The following is a 10,762-nucleotide window of genomic DNA, read 5'->3' as shown; positions in this document are numbered from 1 at the left end:
CAAATCAAGAAGCTGCCCGAATGATCAGCTAATTATGGCCTCCCATTATTTTCTGACACCAATTTTTATTTTTTTAACCTGTTGTCCTGATACAGCCATGTGCTAGAACACCTCTGATTTTAGGAATGTGGCAGTACAAACTATGTGAAGAGAAACTTCAGCTTTCATTTTCCCTTCAGAGAAATTTCACCTTTCTTAGATCCTGCTTAATCATGCAGAGCTTATGCTAATTTCTGCCTGCAAAAAGGTCTCTAGTTAGCTACTGAATTTCATGCAAGAAGCCTACCTCATCTTCTGTAAGAGATGGATCTTCCTCTCGAGACTTGTAAGACATCGAACTAAGCCTCTGTAAAAAACAGAAGAAAGAAAGAAAAAAAAAGGCTCATTACCAGTCAACAGTCCAAAACCTGTAATAAACCCCTACTGTTACAATCATTACATTATATTTTACTGTCATTTGCTCACTAGTTCCATTTTACATAGCTAATATCCCTAATATCAAGAGTACATCTCTGGAGATGGTAGCCCTAAGTAGTGCTTTTTAATGTATCTGCTCTTGTCCTGACCTGAAAAGGGTAAAAATAATGTAACGGTTAAACCAAACTCTGCTCTGCTGTATCCCTGCCTTTCCATTTCTAACAAAGCAAGACAGAGTCTGCAAAGGCCTTTGAACAATTAAAAGTCAGCTGTTGTGACACACTAGTTGGCCTTCCACGTGATTTTCAGATACAGTTTTAGACGACAAAAGACCAAAACTCAGCCGGCACCTTCCCAATGATTGTTACCCTTCGTTCCATGGATCCTGGCAGTGCTGCAAGGGAGGCACCGTGCCCTCCTCCCCCCCCCCCCAAAAGGCAGCAGCTGTGCAGAGGCGCACGGCAGCGCTGCCTTTCCACCGCTCAGACCACAACCGCGGGGAAGACGTACTGCAACCCACCCTGAGATGGGCAGCTCAACCCGCAAAGGTTTGAGTTTTCGGCTCAAATCAGCTGGGTCCAGTTCACATAGCAAAGTTACTAAAGGATGGAGAGCTTGGTTTGGTATCAAATCTAACTTCAAGCATGTAAAGCGTCTCATAGAAATTAGGTCACGAAACATCGGGGATAAAGCATTTTTCTCTTATGAAAAATATCTTAGGGCCTTACATCAATGAAGACCCCCGGTACCTCACAGCAGCCTTGGGATTCCTCCTCCCTGGGGTGAGGCAGCTGTGCTGGACTCCTGCCCCACAGTGATTCAGCGGGAGCTTTTCAGCACTGTTTGTAATGGGCTGTATTTTGGAGTTTCACGCAAATTCTCACCTAAAATGCTTCAGACCTCCTCCAGTGCAGACCAAGGTGAAGAAGCAGAGCTATTTTTAGCATAGTCAATCCAATACTGCTTCCAGGCACGTACTAGACACACAAGACTTCTTTTTTCCACAGAGGCTCACTACAACAGATTCTTTCCTACTTCCATTTTTCTTGGTTTTTTTACTTCTGGTAAATACCGTGCTTCAAACCCCTGGGACACTTCTAATGAAGACCTGGACCCAAAGTGCACTGAAGTCTGCCTGCTGCTGCCCAGGGGGCTTCCCTGTCTCACCATCTGGAGAATGTGCTCTTTGACCTGTGGTTTGTTTACTCACCAAAAACCAGAAATTTAAAAAAAAAAAAAAGAAAAACAGAGAAAAAGAAGTTGTTCAAACATACTTTGGCCTTTTATTGGATCCGCTTCACTACAGCAGCTCAGTTTAGTCTTTTCTTATTTGCAGGATATTTTTTGTGCTGTTACTAATTTCATCCTCATGCATTAAAACAAACATATGCTTGCAAAATCTTCAGTGAAATTATTTTCTTTCATCACTGTGTCTATAAGCACCACATCAGGACCCCTTTTACAGTTTCCCACTCAAGTACTGACAAATACCCCAGGATGCTGGCAATCCTGTTCTTGTTTTCCTGGGACCTAAGCGTTCTTCTACATGTAAAACCTGTGACACATCAGTTTTGAAGGATATTTTCATCTTGGAAACTGAAAAAAATAGTTGCTCCTAAACATCTTCTACCCAGCAATATTTTAACTTAGGCTTGAAACCTCAACAGCAAAACAAAGAGCATGTGTCCTTATTTGCCTTTCACTTTCCTTTTGTTCCTCAGTAGCACTTGATTTTTTTGCCCCTGGGCTCAGCTGCTGCTCCTGACTCAGGCACCAGAACAAGACAACCATTCTCCTCTGGTGCATCTGTAAGAGATGCTTTGCCCATCCTCAGGCTGAGCAAGTCTGAAATCAGATGGCAGCAGCCAGATGTACACATGGAAAGCATGTCTACCAGTGCTCACTCTGGAAAGACCTGGATGAAAAATGAGATCTGTACTTCCTTTTTTTTTTTTAATTAAAAAGGAAGATCTAAAAAAAAAAATCATTCTGCCTCTCCAGTTTTATTAGAAGAGCTATGTCCAAGTTTTTTCAGGTGAAAGAGGCCTGTAAAAAGGTGTCTTTCTTCACCAAAACCTTCAAAGGATTTGGTTGGGTCACAGCCAACAACAAATTTAGATAATTAATTTTAACCCTTTTATTGCACGCCTGGATCTTGAAAGGAGACTTTATCCTTTTCTTGCTATTACATAATGGAACAGTCTCTGGCTCTGTCTACCTATTGCTTTCATCCCAGATGAGCGTGCTTCGGGAGCTGGCATGGGCTGGGGGCCATCCTGGCTGTCTCTTTTACAGGGTGAGACTGAAACAGCTGGGACACGGTCTGTTCTCTCCCTGCTGGCCAGCACAAGTCTCGGTTACACAAGCAGCCTCCCTGCCCATCCCTTCTTTGTGCCCTACCAAAGCCTACTTGTAAAATGTAGTGAGAGAGACTCACATGACTTACGCCCAACCTCTCTCTTCATCCCAGGGTCAGGGCAGAAGGTTGCAAAGTCTGGGATATGGATGTCACATTAAACAAGTAAGTAGGCTCACAAGAGAGGAAGCAGAAGGAGACGCCTATGGAGTCTGTTTGACTGCAAGAGCTGTAGCTCTCAAGGACAGGACAGGTGCACACTCCGATGCATAATGCATGTACCTAGCAGCGAACATGGGAACTCTCTGATGCTGCCGAAGCTTTAACTCTGGATGGCTTTAGCGCTGAATAAATTTTAATTAGACAAACACCTTTTTTCTGGCACTTAGGGGACTGCATGTGTCATCTCTTGATTAATCCTTCAAAACCTGAACCATTTTAATCAATTCCCACTCCTTGCAGCTACTGACACTGTATACATGGTGTGCTGGGGAGCTATGGAACAGCAAATGCTTTTCCTTTGTATCGGTGCCTGGGACATACAATGATTTTCTGCAAGCCTTTTCACACCTGGTAGGAAAAAATGTCACTGTTACAGAAAGCTGTTTCTCTAAAAGTTTAATTAGACGTTACATATGGTCTGAATTTGGGAGGGGGGAAGTGTTGGTGGATTACTGATGACAATCACATCTTAATTTTTTACTTAACAAGCTCATTATTTGTAAGAATGTGCACTGAAGAGTCCAGGTAAAGAATTTTTATATTATGAGTAGTCTTCTTCATTTTATTTACTTGACTCTATTGTGCTTTATAGATTACACAGTCAGTCAGTTATTTAACAAAGTATGTTTCTGCCCTCTGCCCAGATTACTGAAATACTTCAACTAACAGAATAACCAGAAACAAGGAACAGTACCTCGACTCTGCTACGATTTTTCAGGTAAATGTTTACATTGAAATGTCACATCACATCTTAAGGATTTTTTGGAAATTTTCATCAAACCCTAAAATTATTTGATGACTCAGACACCAAAACTATATTAATCTGCTAAAATCACAGTTCTTTCATTCACAATTAATAATAAGTTCTCTAACTAGTTCTGAAAAATGCAAACTCAAGTTTATGAAAACTCTGCAACGACCTGAGAGCATCCTTACAATTAATTCTGGTGAAAAACTAAAAATGGGAAAATAATTTGTTGAAAATGTCATCATTCTTATTTTTCAAGGAGTTCCCCACTAACTTGTTCTGGCCTGGGAGAAAGAATAAGCTGACAAAAACCCATAACTTTTGGCCAAGATTTCAGCAGGTAGAAATTCATTACTCTGTTTACATGTGACATACAGAATCTGACAAATGTAAAAGCCTACACTTGCAATCCCTCTCTCTTCCTGTCCCTCTCTCTTACAGAGAGACATGAGACACGTGCCTTTGAGCAGATGCGTAACACAGCTAAGTCACGGCAGCTCAGCAAAGGAGGCACATCTCAAGTTAGGGCATCCACCAAGAATGCTCCTCTCTTCTTTTTGTAAGTTGAGGTTTCATTAGGAAAAAAAAGGCAGGGGTAGGGTATGATCAAGATATAGATGCTCACAGAGATAGTGGATACCTATTGTAATAGCTCCCACAAGTATAATACCATTAAACAAAGAAGCAGAGGTCTGCTACGCAATTTCTGGATAATATTTGGGAAAAGTCTTACGAAATGCATACTGCAGCAATCCAAAATACAGGCTGCAATAGAGTAAGTACCAGCCTCTCATGCAAAGACTATACTATACATTTTCATATTTCCATAATTTAGAGTCTTGCATCACCCTGAGTGTTGGGGTTTTATGGCATTTTTTTGTTATTAAAAAAAATAATCCTCTACCACCCATATGTTCTCTATCATTATTTGGCTGTTTGATGTGGTCAAATATTTATAGGATTTACCTTCTCTGGTCTACTTGCTCCTTCTGTCACTTCTTCTTCCACTTCTTTTTCTTGCACATTCTCATTTTCATCAAGAAGTTTCATGGGTACTGGAGGGGGAAGCTCATCCTCTACATCTGGTGTGTTCTCAAGAGGGCTCTCTGAATTAGCACTTTGGCGACTTTTTTTATTTCTGTCAACAGACGCATATTCTGCTGATTCAATTCTGCACTCAGGAATCTGATTCTGACCTTCAGAGGTTGTCAGCAAAGCCTTTGATTTGCTGTTACAGCTTCCTTCCATGCCGGCTGCTGCTCCAACATCTTTGATTTCCTTCACAGTTTCATACAAGCAGTCTTCAACTATGTTCTCCTGAGAGGAGCTGTCTTTCAAGACTTCATAAGGCCCTTCCATTCCAAGACCTTGATCATTTTCTGCATTTCTGGCTGAGATTATGGTTTCCATGGTGTTGTTAGGGGGAATACTGGGTAGTTCACGACTCTGGTGACATTTTATAGACTTTCCAAGACTATCCTGTTGATCTAGCAGATCAGATGTCTGTACTTCTTCATAAGGCTGGATACAGGCAGTTGTACTGTCCTCTGAGACTACTAGAGAAAATGATACAGAAGTATTTAAATCAAAGGTGTAACTATATGTTGAGTACTATTTGATACTCTTTGCATCACTTTGGTTTTGTCTCTCATTGGAAGGGATAAATGATACCAATTCCTGGAAATGTCTATTGGTCATCATGCTTTTTGTTTACCAAAAGGTTTCAGCTACAGAGATTTTTGCACTTCACTGTTAAAATATCTTTCTCACAACATCTTAAATACTCCCAAGTATACCCCATGCACCCCCAAGTGAATGTAACAGCATTCACAGTAAGAACAGCGGATGGGTGGGCAGGTGCGGGTATGCATGGATGTTCAGCTGGCTTGTACTCAGTGGCATTGAATGCTTACAGACTGCTCAATAGTCTCAGATGGGGAACACTGGTGGGAGACCTCGAACCAAGTGCCTTTACAAAAAGCCTTGTTAGATCTTCCTCTTTCCATTTTCCTGTCCTTCGGAATCAAAAAGGAATGCGCTCTTGCTTCCTCCCTACCCAGCCCTCACCTTGTTTAACATGCTGGCCAAAATCTTCTCTGAATCACACTTTGCTCAGCCCTGCCGCAGTCAGCCACACCACGTGCTACACCAGAAGCTCCTCACGGGAAGGCTATGCCATGCTTCTCTTAGTCTCGCAGCACATAATGTAGGTTGACAACCTACTAACGAGCCAGCCATATGCACAAAAGAGAAGACTAGACTTCAGAAAGTAGTGTTAGGCAGAACATGTTATTTTAAGTGGATGACGTGTCACTGTCACTAGAGGGTATTAGGGACTGAAATCTATGGGACTTCTCATCTTGCAGTGCACATGTATGACATTTGTCTGCATTCAGGGATGTATACGTGAAACCATACAAGCATGTTTCAGGTAGTAAATGGTATGTAACTTTACGTCACATTATTTCTTTGAAAAGACCCTTCTGAACAGCTTTATTTCTCTTAGTACAGTTTTTATGGTACTCTCTCAGCAAAATCAACCCATTCTTCCATTTCCTTCAGTGTGTTTGACCTGATGACATAAGGAGTAGCTGAAGCAATCAGTACCCTTGATTCAGTGGTTGTCATGGATGTTGCTTTCTCTTGTGCTCAGGGCATGCGGACTCATGCAGTCAGCACCCGCAGGGAGCTGTACCCTGACAGCAAAACTCGGGATGGAACTGGAGGTGTGAGACAGTAATAGCTGTCTGAATGGCAAATGGGAGAAGAAAAGGAAAACATCCTTCTCCATTCACTTGGCTCCTGCATACAGCTAGGGAGGAATAGCAGACAGGCAAGGTGTCCTACTCACTCCCCGGGATGCCTGGAGACTTTCTGAAGGACATCAGGAACCATCCTGAAGAAGCTGGAACACATTTTCCCTTTCTGGCCCTTGCTTCCAGGAATTTCTGTGCTGTGCAGAGCATGAGAGCATCCACCCCTTTCAGCCTGGGGGGAGATAAATCAGAAGCAATGAGAGCTCGTGTTTCTGTGCACCTGTGGTTATAGGTAGTAGCACAGAGGGGGTTGCTGCAGATAAGGGTTGACATAGATAAACACAATGCTGGCAGGTTGGGAAAAGGAAAAAAATCAACATTTGATGGTGCTGCTTCCATAGCCCTACCCCTGCTCAAAAGGCTAGTAGAAACAGCAAAAAAAGCACTATTAACAGAAAGAATACATAAAGCATAAAGAAGAAATGAAAGCACATCGGTTCCTGTTATTCAGAAGGGTTGTTATGCAGGGTGTAAGCTGTGTAATATCAGATGGCCTGAAAACTGTCTGCTGGTTGACAGCGCACCTTTAGTAGCGGCTTTGACGGCTGCATGTGTGTCGACTCGTGGCAAAGAGAAATGCTTCCCTTCTGCAGGGCTTTGCTCTGCGCTTTGAGTTCCTCCGTTAGCTACACACCGAAACACACAACAAGACAATGGATGGGAGCAGTGATCAGCTGCAAAACCAAAGTTTAAAAATTCCTTTGGATGCTTGTCTCTGAGGGGTAAAGACTGAATAGCTTGGCCTCTGGCTACACAAGGAGATGAGGAGGTGAGCTCTAAGTTGGGAGCGCAGCCCCCAGTGTCGATGCCTAGTGTGGAGACATCAGCTGGCTCCCAGCGGCTCTGAGCTGAGAGCAAGTTTATTTTTAGGTGCAGCTGAGCAAAATATTTTCCATTGGTACTTCACTGCAAATCATTTTGAGCATTCAGCAAAGCAAAGACTAAGGAAAACAAAGGACGCTTATTTATGTTGCCTGTTTTCTAAAATACAAAAATACCAGCAACAGCCTCGCACAGTGCAGGACTATGGTCCAAAGCTGGAGTCCCTGAAGGAGGCCCTGAAATACTTCCACAGCCTCCTGGAGTGCTTTTGAAGCTTTGAAGGTGCAACTGCATCTTCTGGTCACATCCCAGTTCTGTAGCTGGACAAGATTAGGGAATGTCGCAGTCTTTGCCTGATGGCCTGGTCAATCTGCAGCTGTAGCTTGGTGGCCCCGAGGAGGACCTTAGCACCTTCCTGGTGTTGGCTGGCGTGGAGGACTGGGAGCCGGGGTACAGGGCTGTGCCAGAGCATGCCCAGCATGGAAGTGGAGATGCAGCCTAAATGCCAGCTTCTCCATAGGATGTGTTGCTAAATTCCCAGCAAGGCAAATGTGCTTGCTGCATTTTTAACTGGATTATAAATTTTATGTGAATCGTGTCCTGTGCGAAGAGGAGTGACTGCCCCTCCAGAGTGCTGCATGCCTGGCCACTGCCCTGGGATACAGCAGCTGATCTGGTGTCAGACCTCCGGAGGCGAGCAGAGTGAAACGCAGTGTATTCAGGCAAATGGTGTGACTGTGTGCTTGGAAAGCCGATGGCTAGAAAACCAAGACTTGAGGGATCACCGATGTGCAGCTAATGTGCGTGGGAGGTGTGAGCCAGGGGACAGCGCTGCCCGTTCAGCCCACCTGCAGGGGCTGTGCCACTCACCCTCGCCATTGCTGAGTGCCCCGTTCTGGTCGCTGCTTGGAGGGGGCTCTGTAGCCAAACTTGTAATCGAGTGGCTGAACACCTCCTTGTCGGAAGGCTGCAACACAAATTAGTGAGATCTAATCCCTGTTGGATTGGAATAAATGTTTGCATAAATAGATACATGACGAATTTCATTGTCATCTTGGGAGGTCTGACTCACAGGTATTATTGGCAGGAGTCAAATCATACTGACTATACTCAAAGATTTAGGTGCCTGTGTTTACAGATGTTAAAACAAATAGATGCAAGCATGCCCGGAGTGATCTCCCTTCCAACCTTTGTAGTGACAGACATGGCTTTAACCCATGAGAAGACAGCAGCTGACAAAGGCTACACTGCACTTGTGCTGCAGTTGTTGTGAAAGAAAGGTGGGAGATGGGGAGTGCAACAGGGGCAGAAAGAGCACTGAGAAAGTGCAGATTATCAGGGTCTGCACAAGTTATCCTCCTCTTCCTGTTCTGCAACTGTTAAAGTTTCCCTTGGTCAACCACCTCCAAATTCCTGGGCTATTTTCCAATCTGCAGTATTTTGCAAGGAGCTTGGTATAAACCAACCACAAGACAGACATCAGTTGCCAGAAATAAATACTTACCACATTCATCAGATTTTCATGATCACCATTTTGATGTTTGGCCTTCTTTTCCCTTAATGAAAAAGACATACGAACTGTTACTACAGATTATGCTAATGTACAAACGCCAGTCATTAATAGACCTTAGACACCGCAGGGAACAGAACTGTGATTTACAATAATATTGAAAACAGAGTAATTGAAAATTATTGCAGGGACTGGTATGACCTCTGTGTAAGGTCACCATTGAGGCAAGGTGGTGATAAACATACCTGAAGAGGTACAACAAGCACACACACACCTTTTTCTCGTTCAGTGTAAGATCACAGTAAAAAGTAACTGATGATAATAAAAATATTATTATCCTCAATTTAATCATGTCTGAAATGCTCAGAGATACATGAGATAAATGTTTTGGTGACAGGCTGCCTGGGGAGTTGTGTCAGGAAAAGGTGTTTACGCTACAAAGAATTAGAAAAGGCCCACAAAATCCAGCCTACTGCCACTCAGGATGCTTCATCTTGGAATTACAGCTCTTAGTCTGAGATACTGTAATAAACTATGAGCTTAAAATAATAGTGTCCTTCCCCTAGATGAAAAGGCAAGCAAAAAGGTGAGAAAATACTGACAACATGCAATCCGTGCTTCTAAAGTCTGCAATGCACCACACCTCCCACATTAGCAACTGTTAAAATCCTACCTAACTGGGAAGTAAGAAAAACAGAGCAAGTAAAGATGCAGTGATGCAGAGCAGAGTTAAAGTTTACAAATACTTAATTTCCTCTCTGGAAATTTTTTTGACTGTGACATTTTGGAAAGAGCAGATTTTGTTCAGTTTTCCATGTTCTCAGCCATTTTTGAACAGTAAGTTAGGAAAAAAAAAATACATAATTGCATTTACTTGCAAATAACCTGCCCTACAGAATGACCTGAAATAAAAGATACTGTGTCTAGCAACACAAGAATTAGAGCATCACCACATAGTTTCTGGCAATGTATCTGTGTAACTGCAAAGACATACTCAGTGCTTTGACTCTGTTTTAAACACATCTTTCTACAGAAGTTTCAAAGACTGGAGTGTTACAAGACAAAACAAGGTACCTAAATGCAATGTTTGTGGGCTTAAGGATTTTTAAAATAGGTTTAATACTTTAAAATAAATACACACACACCCCCACACCCACCCACCCACCCATATTTCTACTATTTTAACATAGGTATCACAGGAAATTGTGATGAATAGGAAGATACTGAAATGTCACCTAACAGCTTACAAAAGCATTTCTCCTGAATCACATGAAATTACAAGTTCCAACTTACACTTTTTGGGGTTTCAACTAACTTTTGGGGTCTGGTCTTGCCCACGACTATTTGTTGCAATGTGGGCATTGGAGAAATCCTGCTGAAAAGCAAAGAATTCCACTGTAGATGCACCTTATGCCAATATAGTGTATTTTATGGCTACACAGCCTTCCTCAATGCTCTTAATGCTGAATGGCTGAAAGAACATGCTCCTATAGACATAAGGGTCCAAAACAAACATTTTGCTGCTGTACTGAGTTATGGATAGATTTTTTTCCGCCTATAAACTTGGCTGATTGAGCTATGCTGGCAAAATGTAGTGATACGGGCCACAGCAGTCCCACTCCTCGCTGCGAAGGGTCCAACTGGGCTGCCCAGGTGCACGGGCACCGCGGGCTGAGCGCAGGCTGCCCAGCTCCCCTGTGCTATCCGCACGGATGAGCCCCTGTGTCAGCAAGGGGCCTTGAAATGTGAATAAATAAAGTCAGCAGAAGTGCCTGTACTGGTGAAATTAAACCCTCTTACAGAAAAGAAAATAAGGATAAGGAATGAATACAAGACATTAATTAGTATCACGGATTGATTCTTACTCATTT

General features: G+C 42.9%; 1 protein-coding gene across 13 annotated transcripts in view; it reads right to left on the bottom strand.

Moving 5' to 3' along the window:
- The window catches only part of PAG1 (phosphoprotein membrane anchor with glycosphingolipid microdomains 1), a 116,198-nt gene that overhangs the window by 11,053 nt on the left and 94,383 nt on the right, over window positions 1–10,762 (bottom strand). For 9 of the 13 annotated variants that reach the window (XM_056331720.1, XM_056331722.1, XM_056331715.1 and 6 more), the window contains 4 exons: window positions 8,886–8,937; window positions 8,252–8,348; window positions 4,710–5,299; window positions 287–346 (listed from right to left, as the gene is read on the bottom strand). In XM_056331720.1, coding sequence (XP_056187695.1) covers window positions 287–346; window positions 4,710–5,299; window positions 8,252–8,348; window positions 8,886–8,937 — 799 coding nt within the window. Of the gene's footprint in view, window positions 1–286; window positions 347–4,709; window positions 5,300–6,594; window positions 6,732–8,251; window positions 8,349–8,885; window positions 8,938–10,184; window positions 10,264–10,762 lie in introns of all 13 variants that reach the window. The other 4 variants (XM_056331724.1, XM_056331725.1, XM_056331726.1 and 1 more) reach the window with 4 other exon arrangements.

This window comes from Falco biarmicus, chromosome 3, assembly GCF_023638135.1.
Source record: "Falco biarmicus isolate bFalBia1 chromosome 3, bFalBia1.pri, whole genome shotgun sequence".
Classification (NCBI taxonomy): domain Eukaryota; kingdom Metazoa; phylum Chordata; class Aves; order Falconiformes; family Falconidae; genus Falco; species Falco biarmicus.
The sequence above is the reverse complement of the archived record's forward strand: the minus strand, read 5'-3'. Positions and strand labels throughout refer to the sequence as shown.